At 38.7% G+C, this 18971-nt stretch overlaps 1 protein-coding gene across 1 annotated transcript in view; it reads right to left on the reverse strand.

Annotated features, from left to right (window-relative positions):
• Nucleotides 1-1238: 1238 nt before the first annotated feature.
• Nucleotides 1239-18971, reverse strand: part of ACO1 (aconitase 1) — a 33202-nt gene continuing 15469 nt past the window's right edge. The window contains exons 7-21 of the mRNA XM_062600376.1: nucleotides 16914-17053; nucleotides 15794-15965; nucleotides 15197-15297; nucleotides 14005-14121; nucleotides 12782-12941; nucleotides 9543-9678; nucleotides 8923-9007; nucleotides 8481-8637; nucleotides 7794-7918; nucleotides 7098-7202; nucleotides 6244-6386; nucleotides 4533-4680; nucleotides 3997-4119; nucleotides 2623-2808; nucleotides 1239-1460 (exon numbers count right to left, since the gene is read on the reverse strand). Of these exons, the coding sequence (XP_062456360.1) occupies nucleotides 1347-1460; nucleotides 2623-2808; nucleotides 3997-4119; nucleotides 4533-4680; nucleotides 6244-6386; nucleotides 7098-7202; nucleotides 7794-7918; nucleotides 8481-8637; nucleotides 8923-9007; nucleotides 9543-9678; nucleotides 12782-12941; nucleotides 14005-14121; nucleotides 15197-15297; nucleotides 15794-15965; nucleotides 16914-17053 (2012 nt within the window). The 3' untranslated portion in view covers nucleotides 1239-1346. The remainder of the gene's footprint in view (nucleotides 1461-2622; nucleotides 2809-3996; nucleotides 4120-4532; nucleotides 4681-6243; nucleotides 6387-7097; nucleotides 7203-7793; nucleotides 7919-8480; nucleotides 8638-8922; nucleotides 9008-9542; nucleotides 9679-12781; nucleotides 12942-14004; nucleotides 14122-15196; nucleotides 15298-15793; nucleotides 15966-16913; nucleotides 17054-18971) is intronic.

Here is an 18971-nt window from a genome sequence, read left to right on the forward strand (position 1 = left end):
CTGAACCCAAATTAACTACTATCAAATCACGTTCAAGATTGTCATCATCATCTTAGTAACACCAAGCCCTCTGCTTGTTGTAATTAAGCATGCTAGCCTGCAGCAGGTACAGTGCAGTCTCTATCTATCTCCTCCTTAAGCCTCTTAACTTCTTTCAGAAATAAATTAATTGCTTTTTTCCCAGATACAGATACAGCCAACAGCACTGAAAATACAACAGGAAAATAATCTGGGAGGATATTTATCAACTCTGTTAGTTGTTTTGGCAGCTGTGCTAAATACAGTTAAAAGTCAGAATTACTTGCATAGCTTTATTTATCTCTATTAAGAAGATATTTTTGTTATCACTGTTGATAAATAGATTACTTTGGTGTTGTGGATTAGAGTCACTCACTTCAATGAATACAATAGTCTAAGCACTGGTTGCTAATTGCCATAACAATTGCTGACAGGGATCTTGAAATTGTGTTAGATTTACTCTTCTCTGACCTGTGTCATCAAGGAGAGAGTCAGCAGTACTCTGCTGGGGTGCAGAAGACTACCAGTATCTGATAATATTCATATTTATCCCGTATCACGATTATTCCAATGAACAAGTAATTAAATTATGAGAGGTCAAAACATGTACAATCATGCTCCAGAGGGGGCAAAGAGTTTGAGGTGCAAGCTTTGTTCTGTGTATCTGTACTCAACATGAAAAAAAAACAACACTGAAATTCTTTTCAAAATAAATTTAATTTTTTCCATTAGAAATATTATCCCCAAATGACTCACTCTTTCACAAAGGTTAGAGCTTAGATTTTAAAGGAATAGAGTTCACATTTTTTAAATTAATAAGCAGCTGAATAATTTCAGTATTAGACTCAGATTATGATAACTGTAGTTAAAAGGAAGTCAATGCCTGGTAATTAGAAAAGGAATAAAAATTAATTTTGTATCATCAGTTAATTTTTGGACCACTGATATGAGCATAGACTTGAACTTGAGTCAAACTAAATGGACAAAATGTAAAATCAGCACATGATCTTCAACAGTTCCACAGATTCCAGCAGTAATTTTTTTTAATACTCTCTAATGCGTAACTTTTGCACTGTCATCCTACAGTAAGTCAATTCAACCACCATATGAACAAAATGGTAAAAAGGTGTTTTCTTTAATGGGCAAGTGTCCCATTTCCTGATACACAGAATCATTCAATGTTGTAAACACACCATCAGATAATACAATCCACAAAAAAGTTGTTCACTTTATGGTTCAGGCTTTTGTGTTTATTATTACCACATCCTTTTCTTGCTCTCACAAGAAACAGGCTTGTACCTGGATGTTTTTGCTTAATATTGTTTGGATTAGGATGCCATTTTACGGATCATATAGTTCAGAATTCCACCATTGTGAAAGTAAGTGAGCTCCACATCAGTGTCAAACCTCATGATGGCATGAAAGGTTTTCCCTGTATCCAGCTGTTGAAGGTAAACAAACATCATTTAAGCCACAGAACTTTACACATTACAGGACACAGAAATAAAATAAGGATTATTATGACATTTTGCAATGCTAAGAAAAATTACAACAGAAAACTGCTTAGGTGAACAGGGACTGGGCATCAGTATTTCTCTACTATAGTATGCCACTTAAGACCACTGCCAGTTGCTTCAGAGGAAAGTGGTCTGAAACAAAACATACCAAGCAGAGTATGGAATATCCTTACATTGTTTGCTGCTTCTGTTAGATTTATTGTTGATCTAAGACTAGAAGCATGAAAGCTTACCACTCTTTTAAGCAGTTATTCTAATTTTTCATTTTTTTCTATGCAGTCATTCTCTTGGCTTCAGTACAACAGCAGTATTATTAACTCTCTTTAGAGGCTAGTGTTTGGAATTAAGAAAAGCAAAAAGACACATGCGTGAAGTGAATATCTAGCAAACTGGATCTCCACTTGCTCCACTTCAGGATGGTTAATGAGGCATACATAAATGCCTGTTCAAATCTAACCTAGGCAGACCACCTGCACTAAATGACTGGACAGTAAATACACTGTTTTGCTAACTGCAGTAAAAAAGCTGACTTCAAGGCCACTAGGCTAAATAAGCCAGTTTTACAAGAGTTCTAACCAAAAAAAAAAAGAAAATCACAGTTTCATTGTGCGTGCTAACATTTTTCAAAAAAAGGGGCAGCAGTTTGGAGCAGAACCAGGTGAAGTGTAGTACCTGAAATTTACTTATATTTTATGATGGGTATACTTTGACTTCACTTTAAATACTGCAATATATAATACTCTATCTGTTTGTCAGGTTTAAGACACAATGAATTTATTTAATGTTTACAATTTAGTTGCTACTGTGCTATAAAAGAATTAATGGAGCTAGAAAAATTTACACTGGACAGAGAACTGATTGAAGTGCAGGACTCCTTTCTGCTGAATGAAACAGTTTGGGCATGCTGCTTTTATCCCACCATAACAGATTCCTATTGCAATGACTGTGTTCATCCTCCTCTCCCTATCTCAAATCCTTTCCTTCACCTCAAGTTAGAGAAGCTTCCTGGCATATTGATTGAATAGACAGTTGTTCTGTATCAAATTACAGTGCATTAGAAAATTCATCCATTAGGTGTCTCATTTACCTTGATTTGGACGTTCATCTGTGGTTTTAGCTTCTCAGGAATGATAATCGTATAACGTTCACGTCCAGTGAGGCCTAGAGTCCCTGCATCCTGACCAGGTAAATACTGCAGAGGAATCACTCCCATCCCTACTAGGTTACTGCGATGAATTCTCTCATAGCTTTCAGCAAGCACTGCTTTGACTCCCTGGGAAAGACACAACAGATATAACTATCTTCATGGTTCAGGATAGTCTTCTGTGCTCACAGAAGGAAAAAAAATTGTAAATTCCATGGCCGCCTCCTCACATTTATCAATTTTTGCTAGGTCACCAGGTCTCTCTGACAGCAGACTGTCCAGGACAACACGCTGATATGTGAGCTTCCAAACACCTTTCAGGAAGTCTAATTATCAAAAGATTTCATGTGCTTTCTCTTGAATCAAAAGTCCTTTAATAAGTCTTAAGTAGATCACATTAATTATTTATTTAATTCTTGCTTCCACCTCCTTCTTGCTGGAGGTAGTACTGACTTCACTGTTGTGCACCTACACTATGTTCTCTAGGGTATAGTTTAACTGATTTTTGCATGTTAGTACACAGTAGGAAAGAAAAGGAACTTAGAAAAGTATAACCCTAAAACTTTGTTTAATACTAAACAAACATTCAAAATGTCACACTGAAAAAGTTTGAATCAGAGCTCTAAAAGGCAGGTAAGTAATGTAGGACAGGATGGAGAACAAACAGATCTTCCGCTGTAGCTGGATTTCTATTAGGTGCTCTCTCAGTATTGGTAAGAATCCTTGTGAACTGCAAATCATGGTGAAGTAATAATAAATTTCATATTGACTGATATTATTCTTCACTTACACTTTATAGTTTCATTGATAAGTAAGCTTAAGGCGGCAGCTAGAAGGAGAACCAAGATCTACTGTTTTGTGGGAGACAAAATTATTAAAGAGACTAGTCTTTCTGGTATAGCCTTGTGGATTGTTAGCTGGAGAAGGTTTCTTGCCTAAACAGGATCTGTTAATATTTAAATAACTTTGCAACTCTACTGCAGCTTTTAGACACAGCTGTTATTTCAAAATAGCTCCTGCTATCAAGTAGTTCTGGTATGCATGCACATCTGCAGTTTATCCAGAAATCCCCTTGTTCACTGTTCTCATAGAAGATGACAGAGCACTTCCATCTTCTGCTAATGAGTTTCCCAGTGAAGTTACTAAGCACAGTTTGACCACAACCTCTTACTTGATACGTGCAGGGAAGTCCCAGTCTTGCTACTGTCTCTAAAAATACACCTATTACAGGAATGAAAATCAGCTATGCTACTATACCTGGCAAATGAACACATTTTAAAATATTGCCCTCTCTATAGTTTACCATAGTAAACTCACCAAAAGAAATGGACCTTTGGCTGCCCAGTCTCTGGAACTTCCTGCACCATATTCCTTCCCAGCCAGCACAATCAGAGGATGGCCAGCCTGCTTGTATCTTTCTGCAGCATCAAACACGTCAAGCTGCAATGAAAATGCCAAATGCTTTATATATTTTTTGGGTGTGGAATTATGTTTCTGAGGAACAAGCAGTATGTGTCCTCCCACAGAGCTGAAGCCCACACTTGCTGCCAGGATGCATTTTGAAGGTATTCATCATAGAGCACTGTGTAATTTCTAGCTTGGTCTCATTGCCAGAACAGATCTACACCTTCCACTGTCACTTCTACAATGATTACACACTCTATCGACATGCCTGATAGCACCACATTATGCAGGAATGTATGACCTACTGCTATTATTCAACACATCTCCTGTCACTTCATCAGCTCTGCTTAAAAGAGGCTTGAGTAATGACCTAAACTGTAAGAGAGAAAGTCAGTGCTAACCCTCCCTACTATCAGTGATCCTGAGCTCAGAGCAGCATCTGTACTTACAGTTTCCCCAGAAGGGAAATGGACAGTCTGAGGTCCCTGCTTATCAATAAATTTGTTCACCAAGCGAATGTTTGCAAATGTTCCTCTGGCCATGACAGCATCATTCCCTCTGCGGGAGCCATAGGAATTGAACTCTCGAGGAGTCAAGCTGTTAAGGGAAAAGAGAAAAGAAAAAAGGTTACTGTTGTTATTTTAGACTGAAACACTCTCTGCTTTAAAAAAAAGAAAAAAAAAAAAAGAAAAAAATCAATGAACTGGTGTCTGACACAACAGCCAGCAGTGTTTTTAACTTGTTTCTAGAACTCTCTTGGCAGCCAAGTTCATAGCTCCCATCATGGTAACTAATGATAGCAGCACACAGGTTCCAAATCTCCTATTATTCAACTTCTAATTTTATGTTTTTAAATTTAAGAAAAGGGCAGGAGTGTTGGGAGGGGGATAAAAATTTGCCTACTGAAGCCTGGACACAGAAAGCAACTGCCAAGGTATGCTCAACCCTTGCCCAACGTAACAATATCTGACAGTGACAAAAGGATATAACCCATGTTGTGTGAAATGAAGCAAAATAAATCCTTTCGTACTAGCTGGCAACTGAAAATCCTCCCAATTATTTATACAATCACTGCATGTAAAACAAAGGTAGAGACACTACTGTGCTGAACATCTAAAAGGCAAAGAGAGTCCCTGCTACATGTTAGAATTTAAGAAGAAGAAGTTCACTTGGGACTAGAGATATGAGAACGAGGGATCCAGTCTAGTAACCTCCAGAGAAAAAAAAGTAGAGGAATGTGACAGAGAACTGTTTGTATTGGGCTACATCGAGAAGGCAGCTCTGACATAAAACATTTGTTTTTTAATGTGCATGGATTATTTAAATTTCAAAGTTCTGACAACAGTTGGTCAAACAGACGTGATCAGCCAGCAGTCAGTAGATGACACTGAGTCTATTTAATCTCCAGATATAATATATATTAGTAATATATTCATATCTCTATACTTAATGAAAATACCATTTTATTTTTCAAATGGCTGTGCTGTTTTGGTGCAATTGTAAGAAGTGCTAAACCAGAGACCAGAACTGTCACATTACATCCGAAGACTGAGTAGGGAGACACAGTAAGTCCTTTTCTTGCCTTAAGTTGCAGCCACCATACTAAACTGACAGCCCATCCCTAGCAAGAGCTTTAGAGTCAGACCACAATGGCTTTATCAGTTGTTGCAGCTGCACTGAAGCCTAAGCTTAAACTCATGCTGTCCTAGATCTGTGAAACAGTTCCACATGCTATAAATCAGTATAGAACCAATTTTTGGCATTAAGGTCTGTGACAATTTTGTCTTTAGCTTCAATAGGGAGACAAATTGCAATTCCTTTATTTCTGAATTGACTTGTTGCAAAAGTTAGCCTGAAGTTTCCTTCTTCCCCTCTCTCCACAGAAAGATCTTGGGCATCCTCAGCTCCCCAGTATAACAGACCTGCACACTCTATACAGGTTCTCAGAATCCATGAAAGCTGCTGAAAGAGCAGAAGTAGAAATGCTTTTCTTTTTTCATGTGTTGTCCAGGAATAATTCAAGGTACACAGGCATATTTGAATGTGGCAGATCTGTAAGCTAATAATACGATGCAGTAATTTAGGTTTATTTCCTTTTCCCTACTTTTAAGAAGGAGAAGAGGACGAAGTGTGTGTGTGTCGGGGGGGGAAAGTACTTACCCTCTGCTGGTCAAATAACGGGCTGCAGGACTATTCCTTGCTATATTCCCAGCTGGGGATATGTGGTCGGTTGTCACAGAATCCCCAAAACTCAGCAGGACATAAGCATCTTCTATTGATTTGGGGGTCTGAAGAGCCAAAGTCTAACCAACACAAATGCAAAGAAAAATCATTAAAATGTGATACAGAGTTCCTTTACTTTTCTTGAAAGCGCAGGACACACGTCAGCACTTAGTAAAATAAAATCTCCATTCTCACACAAGTTAGCAGAAAGTTTTTTAAAAAATGAACTCTCTTAAAAATCACATGTTGAACAAAAGATGATCTGTTGGATGTCTATCAGCATGTTCATGCATATTAAAAGAGATGAGGCAAAAAAGTTAGCTGAAGTTTTCCATAGTACATGCATGAACAGGAGGAAAGTCCAGGATTTCTAGACACCTGCATGTATCAAAATGTGCATTTTATTTTAAAAAACGCTGAAATGGCAATCTGAGCACTGATTTGCTTAAAAATGCATGTAGGTAGACCTGTGGGTTGCATTTCTTTTCCATTCTCCCTTACTTGCTTTCTCACTATCTAAAAGTAGAAAAAGAAAAGAAAAGTTTAAAAGGAAAAGAAGAATTTTTCAAAGTCCTGTAGTGACAGAGAATCCTTAGGATTTTCAGATTCACTCATGCAGTATTACAACAAATTCAATGGATGTGATGCTAACATTTGAGAACTAAGCACTGCATAGCCTAGGCTAAGTCTTACAATGGCATGATGGATGCTTCCACATCCTTCTGAGTGGCTTTGCATCATTTTAAGAGTCAAAATTTTACTGTACAGACCAGATTGCCCCTAAAACCTACCAGACCATCAAAGAAAGGTGGAGACTTGATGTACGTTGACTTGGGATTCCAAGTATACAGTTTGTCTGAAGGAGCATCTAAGGCATTCCAAGATTTATTTCCTGTCTGAAAAACACACAAAAATATCCTGTGGACTTCTAAGTTTTCAGAAGCAATCGAATCACTTCAGATTTCACATAAAATTGCAAATTTGACTTCAGTAAAGTCCTCTCATTTTTAAGGCACTTCTTATGACAACATACAAGGTGTTTTTGTATGATTTTATCTTTAAAAACCAAGAGTCAGAAACTAAGCAAACATCCTCATTTCATTACAAAAGAATAGCTGCTCATCCAGTTTTCTGACAATTATCTGTATTATGCACACAGATAATACTTTATAACTCTCAAGTGCTTTTATCAGAAATCTTGAGAAGCTGTATGTAAATCTCAAACACATTTCATTTCACCGCTGAGGAACAAAGACATCACCATGCTCAAGGTTCGTCTTTCATGTAAATATTATTAAGAGATGAAAAAAAACTTACCTAGAAAAAAAACGAACATCTTACATTAAGTAAATAATTAAGGAATAGCTTTCAGAATGTGATCTACCATAAGACTCAATTAATTAACAAGAAGTCATTCCATCTTATTAACACTTTCAGAATAGCACAGCACAACTTCTACTGAACTATTGCATTGAGTACTAATTCACCTCTACTTTTTGGTAGACTTCCTTGAACATCCCAGGAATAACGAACTGATGCTCAACAGCCTGAATCTCATTTCGGGTTGGCCAGATGTCTTTTAGGAAAATCTTCTTCCCTGATGCATTTATTCCTGTAGGAAATGGCATTGTTACGTTTCTTGTACAAATATTCCATTGGGGTAAGGAGGAAGGGAAGTACATTAGGTAGTATCCTTCAGCAATGTGTTCTTTCAGGTCTGACCAGAACTCACGACATGCACTTTATTTCGTCTACAACGGTCTGACAGAAGGGGGCCTCATGGACTTGATGCCTATACATATGCCTTCTTTTATAATTTCCATTACAGAGAAATTCATAGAATGATTTAGGTTGTCTACTCCAACTCTCTGCTCAAAGATAGCCAACTAAATCAGGTTCATGAGAAACTATAAACCCAGATATAACCAGATGCCCCTGCAGAATCACAGTATGGGTCAAATTTGGCTTTTCCCTTTCTCCACCGCTCAGACCCTGTTGCTGCTCTGTTGCTTAACAGTTTCATTCTTCATGTCTCAGATGTAGTTGTGCATTTGAAGCATTTCCCTAGGAACAGTGCTTCTGAGGAGCTTAATTCCAACCAGTTTTATTTGTAAGGTGGGAAAAGAAGCATCCTGATAGTGTCTTATCCGAAGACTTTCCCAATAATGTCTTACCCAAAGGCTCTTTCTCAAAGTCGATCCGGATGGTCCCTGCAATTGCATAAGCTATTACCAGTGGTGGGGAGGCTAGGTAGTTAGCACGGGTATTGGGATGGACACGCCCTTCAAAATTCCTGTTTCCAGACAACACACCCACAGCAACAAGGTCACCCTGTGAGAAAGAATTTGAGACAAAAGATGTTGTAGTGTTTCCAGACTTCATACACCCAGTACATCTGTACAGTTGACCCACGCTATGGCATCAATGACTGGACAATCATAGAACTGTTTCCTTCTAAATGATCCCAAAGCATATCCCATGGAAAATGGAACATAGGTTGAATTTATTTTCCACACAATGAGAACAAATAATTCAGTGTAATGCAGCTCAGAAAAGCACAAGACAGACAACAGCTTACCTAAATAAGCTGCACTGGAAAGGCTGATTGATGCATACCTTTGTGATTGCCTCAACAACAGACTCTGGCAGGGGACCACTATTGCCAATGCAGGTCATGCAGCCATAACCCACCACATCAAACCTAGACAGAGCAGGAAAAAAAAAAATCCACTCATCGATTAACAAAAACTGTTTTAGGAGCAAGATGTTTAAATCCTTAGCACTTGGCTAGGGTTAATCTTAGAAGGTAAAATATGTTGCTTTAACAAATGAATTGCTGCTGAAAACAGCCTTTTTAATAACGCTCAGTTTTTATCATTGCAGTGACTTTCCGTGTACACAGAAAGACGACCTAGGAAATGTGTCCTCTAGCAATACAAAAGAAAGCATATTATCATATACGTTACTTTAAACCTACTATTCTTGAAAAATAATCAATTTTCCCATTTAAGAGCAGGAATCTTCAAGAAACTGCAGCAAGCAAGAGGCCCTCTCCCTCCCTGTGTATGTTGGCACAGTCAGCCAACACAATAGTATTGTTACCTCATGCATGATCATGCCATAGGTTATCTGCCACATCTTTTAAGCTGTATAGAGAAATATTTATTTTATTGCATCACGTGTTGTTAATGCTTGTTAAGCAGCCTTGAGCCAGTACTAAGAAAAAAACGTCTTACCCTAGTTGAGAAAGGTAATGCATAACTCCACTCTCCCTCAGATAGCAAGTAACAACTCCGCTTCCTGGAGACAGGCTAGTTTTAATATACGGTTTCACTGTCAAACCAGCTTCAACAGCTTTCTTAGCAAGCAATCCTGAAAAATGCAAAGGATAGCTGCAGTTCTTCCTAGAGGTGAGACAGTTTGGTGGATTAACAGGTCAACGGCAGTGCCATTAAATACACAAAGGGGAAATCCAATTCCAGCAGAGATGGTACAGAGAAGCAATCACACTAATTTACTGGAGTTCAGAGAAACTAGCTAGAGATCAAGTGCTCTGCTGAACTGTGGGCCCAGTCTGCAGTTTCCACCCTTCTTTAAAGTCACGGGAAACTACATTCGATAAAATGCACACATGCCTTGTCAGCATGTAGAGAGAAATTCAGTAAATGGTTAAACAAAAGACACTTGCATACAACAAATGTCTTGCAAAAAATGCAATAAAGAACTGTTAATTTTCCATTTATGAGAGTCTGGTGACCCAGGCCTGAACCTATTGCCCTCAGAAGCAGATGATTATGATAGTATTGATGCTGGCCACTTGTTACACCATTCCTGGATTTATGCTCCATATAGAGATGTTTTAGTGGACTGGATGTGTTACGAGAAACACATTTATCCTAAATATATTGCTTTTAAATGAATTGTCTGTACACAAATGAATGTAGTTTTCCTTCACGAATTAAATCCTCCCCCCTGCTTTTTCAGGATGGACATAAAACAAATAGCAGATTTGCAAACTATGCAGTATTTCCTATTCCCATGCACCATTTTCTCTCACACATCCACTTGGATAATAAAATATCCAATGCTCCACTTTGAAAAGTGATCTCCAACAAGAAAGATCTCACCTTCTTGTTCTTACCAGCTGCCTGTTTTTGCCAGCTGTTTCACAGTTCTGTTAGACATGAGCTGCAGATCTACGCTTTTAAGTGCTGTATGAGAAGGGCTAGACTGATAGATTTGGAGGCCTAAAGGCAGAGACACATGAATTAACTAATAGTGCTGCTCCCGAAATTGATGAGGCTCCTTAATTGCCACAGGAAGGTGTGGCAGCTGGATCTACTGGGTACTTTTGAGAAGATAAGCATGAACAAACGGATCATTCCTGATGATGCCCAAGAGCCTGACAGTCTGTTTAAAAGTGTTGACTTCTGTTTTCTTATAAGTATCAGTTCTGAAAAGACTGCAAAGTAAGGCAAGGAAATGTCAGAACTTAAGCTTCTTTGAGCAACTTCAGGCTTAGGCTCCAACGCTCTGCTAAAGCCTGATTAGCTGGAAAGGCTAGAACAGTGTACATTTATTATTTCCACAAACACAGAGTCCTTAATATCATTTGGTGCACAGGATACACTGCGGTAGTTTGAAACAGTTATTCAAATTTTGGATTTCAGCTTGCTATATAGTGTGAGAATACTGTGTATTTTATTACTTTCATTTTTCACTTTTTCCCTTTGGCAGTAAAGTCAAAAGTACCTACTAATCTTGAGTGCATATACAGAGATTCTTCAGGCTGCTGTGTAATATTTCAGTGCATCCATTTCATTTGTATTTGCAGAGCCTTCTGCACATTAAACTCTCAGTGCCATTAACACAATCAGACTGAAAGATCAGCATCCCCACTACCATATAGGAGACTTTTAAATTGCACTCAGTCTGGAAGCCAAATGCTTGAGGAAACTACATCCTAAGCAGGTAGAGCAACTGAGGGATACACCTAACTAGAGCTAAGGAAACAGGACAGAGAGAGAAGATGGTCTGCCTGGAAGAAATCTACTTCCTGATCCTTGGAAGAAGGAAATATAGCTCTACCTCTGTGATCATGACTATGAAGAACCTGACGAAAGAAGCAGTTGACTTGGCTGTCCTGTCAAGGGTAAGAAAACAGGGAGAACTTCGTTTTGCTCTGTTCCTTTGAAAGGGGGAAGAAATAGAGCAGTTACTCTTTCTTCCCCTCATTGGTAGTTGCCAACTTTGTTCCTGCTGTTGGGAATTAAAAAACATCTTCTGCTTGGCAACGGGGTAAACTGCCAGCACTGCAGAGTGACCAAAGAAAGGTGCTCAGCCAAGACCAGGTAACAAATGTCATTTAGTCAAACTAAACCCAAAGTCACTGTTATATGGGGCAAGCCACAAAACAAGATTTTCCCTGCACCGCACAGGAGCTCTAGGGACAGATTATGTAACCTCAACCATTAGGTCATACTTGTGTACAAAGACCCCTTGCATTGCCTATGACACACAGCCCTTGCTACCTTTGTAGGAGATAAACTTGCATTCTGCAAACAGTGTAGCAGGCTAGAAAGGCCTAATGCAGTGGTAATATAATGAGAGACAATGCTTGTGTATATATTTGAGGAAGAGGATAGGAAAAAAATGTGTGAGCATGCCACAAGCACCTGGGATAGGTAGCTGAACTGGGCTGCTGTAGACTGAGCCCTTTGAGCTGACTCTCTTCATATTTTGTTGCCAGAAGACAACACTTGACAGGAGAAATTTTCAGCCTAGACCGCTCAGGTTAAAAAGAAACAAGCCTTGCCCCTCAACTGCTTTTTATGACCAGAAATGTCTTGCAGCCAAATCAAACAAATCTATCACGTGGTATTTGAATGGTAAAAGAATGAGGAAGGGAAAGAGGAGGGTCACAAAATCCAAGTTCAATCACTTCTTGGATGTAGATAACATGTAAATGACAAGGCTCACACAGATGCAAACCCAGAGAACACAATTTCCCTCAATTTCATCACTCTTCTGATGTTAGTACACCTCTACATGTCTTTTTGTCCTCTGCTGCCAAATTAGAACACTTGCAGAAACAAAAAATACAGTTTACTCTTCTTCACTGACCCTCTGACTTTTAACAGCCTCTCCCTCAGCTCTAATCACAGAAGACCTACGTAACAGCTTCCGTGCATTTGAACAAAGTCCAGAAGCGCTGGTTAACTCAGGTACAGTTTGTCCTGTACAGAAGACAGCACAGGAAAACTGTTTTCTTCAGCCAACATTTCCAGGTATCTAACCAAATACTATTTCCGGAATTTCTTTTCTTGCCCTTAGGGACCAAGTTCAATTCTAACATGCAACTAGGACGACAAAAACAGCACTGTGTATTCAAAGCTACATCAGTGTTCCATTTGACTTTATGCTATACAATCAGAGCCACAGTGAAACTACTGCACATAAAAGTGAGCAAACTTACCTGCTCCCAGCATAACTGAGGGGTTACTGGTGTTGGTACAGCTCGTGATGGCAGCAATCACTACTGAACCATGAGTAAGTTCAAAGTCACAGCCCTCAAAAGTAAATTTGACTTTGTTGTTGTGAAAGTCAGGAGCAACCTGGAATCCCTTGAATCCTTGCTATAAGAGGAGAAAGTAAGGATCAAAAGAGTGTAGTTAATACATTTTGACTGGGAACTGGTATGGGCTGGGAACTTCATGAATGATAACTGTCTGTTGGTCACACCATAGCTTGCACTTTTAAGTCTGGTGGTGAACGCTTGCACCTCTGGTCAGCCAAAGTGGTAGACAAAAATTACTTCTGTGGGATCCCTCTCATTCTCTCTTTATCAGTAAAGGGGGAGGGCCTTTACAGCAGAATGCACATGTACTTTTTTCCTCCAAAAATGTATCCTTCCTCAGTCTGCTCAGATGCATTTTTCTTCCATGTACTCTGTACTTCTTTTTCTTCCATGTGCTCCCAATATGTGGACTTCCAAAGCAGTTCACATACTGGAAAGCAAAGCTTCCCCATAAAAACACTAGCCTAGTTGCACAATCCATTCTGAGATTCTAGCCACAGCACGTAAGATTTGCATATAGGTAGTGTATATTAAATGGCTGAAATAAATGCTACAAGTTGACTTGAAAGTGAAAAACTGACAGCTGAAGAAAAAGAAAAAAACAAAGAACAAGAAAACACTGTTCCCAGTATGAAACAATGAGTTTGGAGATTTGAAAAGGTAAGGTAATTTCATGCAGTTCAAAAAGTGTAACAAATTAAGAATTCTTTGAGATTGCTGTAGCTTAATTTTGTTGGTATATTTCAGTACACTTCTCATATGTACTGCCTTCTAACAGAGAGGTTTACCATTTCAGATGAAGATTTAATCTGATTTTGGAAATCTAAATTTTTGAGTCTGGGCTTTTTGATTCTAATCAAAACCTTTCTTTTAATGACCATTTTTTCCATTGGATGATGTAAAAGAGAACTACTTCCTTCTTAGAATGTCTTTTATTGCAACTTCACAACGGACAGCAAAGACATGGAGACATTATTCAAACACCAGTCCAACATTCCCATTTAATTCTCAATGAACAAGCATACAGCATACTACTTAACACCAGAATGCAGGCTTGTAAAGACTAGGCAGCTTCCAAAAGCATATATTGGTTTGTAAGGCCAAATGTTCCTACTCCCTACCTTGGCTCCCAGACAAGTCTCAAAGTCCTTCTTCATATCTGATATAGCAACTTTGTCCTGAGGTCTTTTTGGTCCACTGCAGCAAGGCACAACAGTATGGAGATCCAACTCAACAACCTATTCAGTAAGAGGAACACAGAAAGGTTCAACAAAGCATGACAAGATGGAAGTCAGCAAACGACAGCTGCACTTAACTCCACTAACTAGTTGCTGAATCAAGGCTAAGCCTGCACATCTTCACATTTCTTTGCAGAAATTCTCAGAGACCTCATGTAAGGAGAGCAAAATCAGAAGAGAAGGAATAGTTCTACTTTCAGACTCTGCTACCTCCTGAGTATAGCTTTAGAAACTATCTTGCTTACTGGAAATGGAACATGGGACTGAAGCATCTAAACAGTGTAAATAGTTTTGAAAATTATGTCCTTTCAGATGCTAGCAGCAGGATCCTCTTTGGAAAACAAAGATATGAAGAAATCCTGGTATAGGCATAAACTAGAGCAAACTATTTTTGCCTTGGAGAAAACATCCAGAGTCTTTAAGAAAACATTACAGATTATCATATTTTCCTATTCTCCACCCATGTTTCAACTTTGTTTGACTGTGTGCTTCATCCTTCCATATTTACTAATTATAAAATATTTGGACAATCTCAAAAACCTGAACATAAGTTACAAGATAAAATTCTTACAGCAAGAAAACTGAAACTAATCTTGAGTTTCCAGGACACAAACTAAGATCTTGATTTTTCTTGCTCAGAAAACAGCTTGTGTGGCCTCCAGTTACCACACACAACTTCCCAGTGTCTTGATATATACTGTGAAATAAGCTGCTGAATTTTAGAAGGACATAGCTGGGGCACAGCTTACAGAGACCACATCCACACTATCTTCACAGGTTGTGCTCAAGTCTGGAGTGGAGTTCTCAACTAAATGGATCAAATAAGAAATCTGCACTGCCTAAAGCTCAGCTGTGAGTCCATTTTTCTATGTGCCCAAGTTCTTACACCTGGAGAGCTAGCTGAGTTTGTTCCACTGAACACCGAATTAAGACAGCTGTACAGACCAAGACACATGAATGGACAGCTAGAAAGTCCCTTAACTATTTTCTGATTTCTGTGAAAAATAGACAACAGTCACATGAAGTAGGTAAAGGCACAGAGAAAGGAGCCTGAAGACAAAATGATTTCTCTAACCTGTGTGAAGTCTGGATCCTGAGCAGAGTTTTTGAAATCTCTTAGCATTCCCACAGCCTCAAGATACTTTCTTGTGTATGCAATTTTCTCTTTATCACGGCCTAAGGTGAAAGCCAGACACAGCAAAAGAATCAAAAAACAAAATAAAAAAAAAAACAAGTGAAATGAGGAACTACAGTGAGTAAGAAAAAGCAAAAATGCACTACTGATCATTTCACACTGTTCACACTGTAAACTGCACCAAAAGATCTTTTCAGCCCAAACACTGGAAACTCACTAGGGAAAAAAAAAAAAAAAGTGATTTAGTAGTCTTAGTGGCTTCTGGAGAACAAGAACTTAAATTTTGCTTTTGCGATCAGGACAAAGTAGGTGCAAGCAGAGCTAAGCAGTCAAGTTTGCTAGGAAACAGCCTTAATTTGGTTCTTCCTAAATGGACACTGAAATCAAGAAAGCTTGAACAAGCAATCACTGTTCAAAAAAAAGCATGGAAGCTCAGAAGGCACAGTATGACTCAACATTGCTGTTGACTAAGCCATATAGACTTAGAATCCCTGCTTTTAATTGCACCCTCAAGTCACAGTCTCTTCTCACACTTACCTGTCTGCACCAAGTACCCAATGCTAATGTCATCCACTGGGAAGTAGGCAGCTGTTGCTCCATATTCTGGACACATATTGGCAATGGTGGCTCGGTCAGCAATTGATAGCTGGGCTACACCAGGACCAAAAAACTCTACAAATTTACCCACAACTCCAATCTGACGAAGGTGCTGTTATTAAAAACAAGAATAAAACAAAGTGACTATGCCATTATTGGATGTCAAACAATCAGAGCAGGTAAGCTATAAAATACAGCTTTTGACTTCAGGGAAACCCTTTTTTAAAGGTTCTAATGCCATCTGAAACCAAGAAGCTTTGGTAAACACTAAATTCCAAAGATGAGGAGAAAGAGCTGTAAAGCTGCAATAATAAAATATAATACAGTAATCATTCTTAACTTGCTTGTCCTCTCATTTAAACTAGATTCTATGTTAGAACAACTGCATTTTTCTCAACAAGGCTCTCTGAGGAAAGGAGAGGTCTTCTGTCAGTAAACCCAGGAGCATGCATTTTAACATACATTTGAATGAACTCAAAAAGGTTGGCTTTCTCTTGCAGCGGATTCTCTCAATAGCCAGTGTCCCATGATGAACACATTTTTCAGATTTCTGAGTTCCAGCTCAATGTTAATTGCTGACCTAGTAACACTCCTAATTCAGTCACAAGTAACAGAGTGAATAAACATATTGCAAACATGTGACATGTGAATCAAAGATCTGAAAATCAAAGCAATCACACTGCAGCCCTTACTGTTTTCAGTTTTTGCAGTCTTATTCTATGTGGGGGCCTTCCAAAAAAAAGTTACCATGTTTCTTTCGAGATGGTAGAGAAACAAAAACAAGCTTTTATAAGCAGTTTTTCCAAAACAGGTCTGCCCATACGGATTTGAACAGGCCGTGGAATCTGGCTTTTGAGAAACAGATTTTGATAGCTAATTTGCAGTTGGCTTTTGGCAGTTAATTTCAACCCACACAGAGTAACAAAGCTTAAAAAACTAATTAAAAAATTAAAAGAATACATGGAAATAGAGACAGTGCTCCTAAGTGTGCAGTATAGTGGCTTTATATTATACATGCATAGCTTCCCACAATAACGACAAAATATCAAATGCCCATTACCTTGGTAATGGTAAGCACTATATCTGTGGATGTTACCAGTGGCTGAGGGTTTCCCAGCAGTTTATAGCCAACCACCTCAGGAAGTACCATGCTGATCGGCTGGCCCAACATCACTGCTTCTGCTTCAATGCCACCAACACCTGCATGCAACGCCATTATACAATCAGACTATTTAGAAAGATTGTGTAGTATCAAAAACAAACCCATAAAATGCAATTACTGAGCACGTACTGAGCACACAGGGAGGGTGTCAAGGAGATAGGGCCAAACTCTTTTCAGGTGTCCCAAGCGAAACGACTAGAGGCAACGGGCACAAACTGAACCACAGGAAGTTCCAGCTGTATATTAGGGGGAATTTCTTCACTGTGAGACTGACAGAGCACTGGAAGAGTTTGCCCAGAGAGGCTGTGGAGTCTCGTTCTCTGGAGATATTCAAAGCCCGCCTGGATGCAACCCTGTCTAACATGCTGTAGGTGACCCTGCTTGAGCAGGGAGGTCGGACTAGATGATCTCCAGAGGTCCTTTCCAACCTTACCTATTCTGTGATTCTGTGAAAGGTGATTTAAGTTTGATTTAAGTTGTGAAAGGTGAGAGAGGGCAATCTGTAAGAGGGCTAAGTCCTGCACTAAGAGGCATTCCTCATCTTGCTTCAGCAGTGTAGGCTTTTTCATTTCTTTCAGCTTCACAGTTTAATCCTCGTTCCTCAGCCAGCCGATTATGTAAATCTCAGTAACCTACTCTGAAGAAATTTGGCTATCACAATAATAGATGTAAAAAATGTATTTAGTGTCTTAAACGTGCATTGAATCATCAAAAACAGTAACACTAACATGACATGGAATACTCAGTGTGTAAAATGTATGCAGAGCATGATTATGTGGTTATCAAATGAAAACTACAAAGTCATTTGAAGAAATGAAAGATTCTTGAAGTCAAGGGTATGCATAGCTCTAAAAATGCTAACAGAAGAGTTACTTGTTAAGACAGAACTATCTACCATAAGTACATTAATTTTCAGCAGTGTTTTGGTATGTGCAAGTGGGAACCTCTAGGCAAACATACATTCAATGTTAGAGCAACACAGTTCAGGTGCCTACACATCTTAGCAATTTAATAATATAAAATATCAAGATGCTATAATCATATACTATCTAAAAAAAGCATTATGTTTACAGGAAAACGACTCTCAAAAAGCTGTTTTCTAACTTATTGCCCATAGAAAATCCCTCTCATCTTCACCTTGCACCTTTCAAGCCTCCTTTTACATTTTGTTTACCTTAACTAACACTGATGTAGCAAAAGCTGCTTGTAATAGCTGCTTACATATGCTAAACCACTATTCCTATCCTTATCCCTACTTAATCTAGTAATGGTTCTGAAAAATAATCTCCTATCTAGCAAAATGATACATATTTTTCTATTAAAAGAGAGATTCTGTAACAGGACCAATCATACAACTCTTTTTGCTCATCATGATACCTGGAACAGTTTTAAACACAGCCACGTTAGCAGACACGACTGACTGGCCAGCACAAAGCATTACCTGCCCTTAGAAAGAAATGCTAGATCCTGGAGTGTGTGCTTTAGACATGTAAGCCATGGACTGGACCTAGTCATACCTTTCAAATTCTGGAACAAAATGAGCCCAAGTTAATAGACTTACTCTTCCAAGTTGTTACTGCTACTGCAATACCATCTAAATGCATCAATATCATCTACTGCAATATCAAATATGAGGGCTCCATGTTCAAGGTACAATCAAATGTAGAATAAGAGAGACATCTCCTGTCTCACAGATAGTGTCTTCAAGGGGTGAACTGGTGTATATCTGGATGACCAAGTCTACAGAAATTCTTCTACTCTTCATAGAAAGTTTCTAATAGTATTGCTACAACAGTACTATATATGGTAGAACAAACAATATCCTATGTATCACACATCCTACTCAGAACTTGACAAGCATCCTCATGAACAATTAACATAATGTCTTTAGGAACATCAAAAGTCTTCTGTATTTGCACAGTATCTATTTCAACTGGGCTACTATCACTATACTAT

Source organism: Rhea pennata, chromosome Z (genome assembly GCF_028389875.1).
Source record: "Rhea pennata isolate bPtePen1 chromosome Z, bPtePen1.pri, whole genome shotgun sequence".
NCBI classification, from domain to species: domain Eukaryota; kingdom Metazoa; phylum Chordata; class Aves; order Rheiformes; family Rheidae; genus Rhea; species Rhea pennata.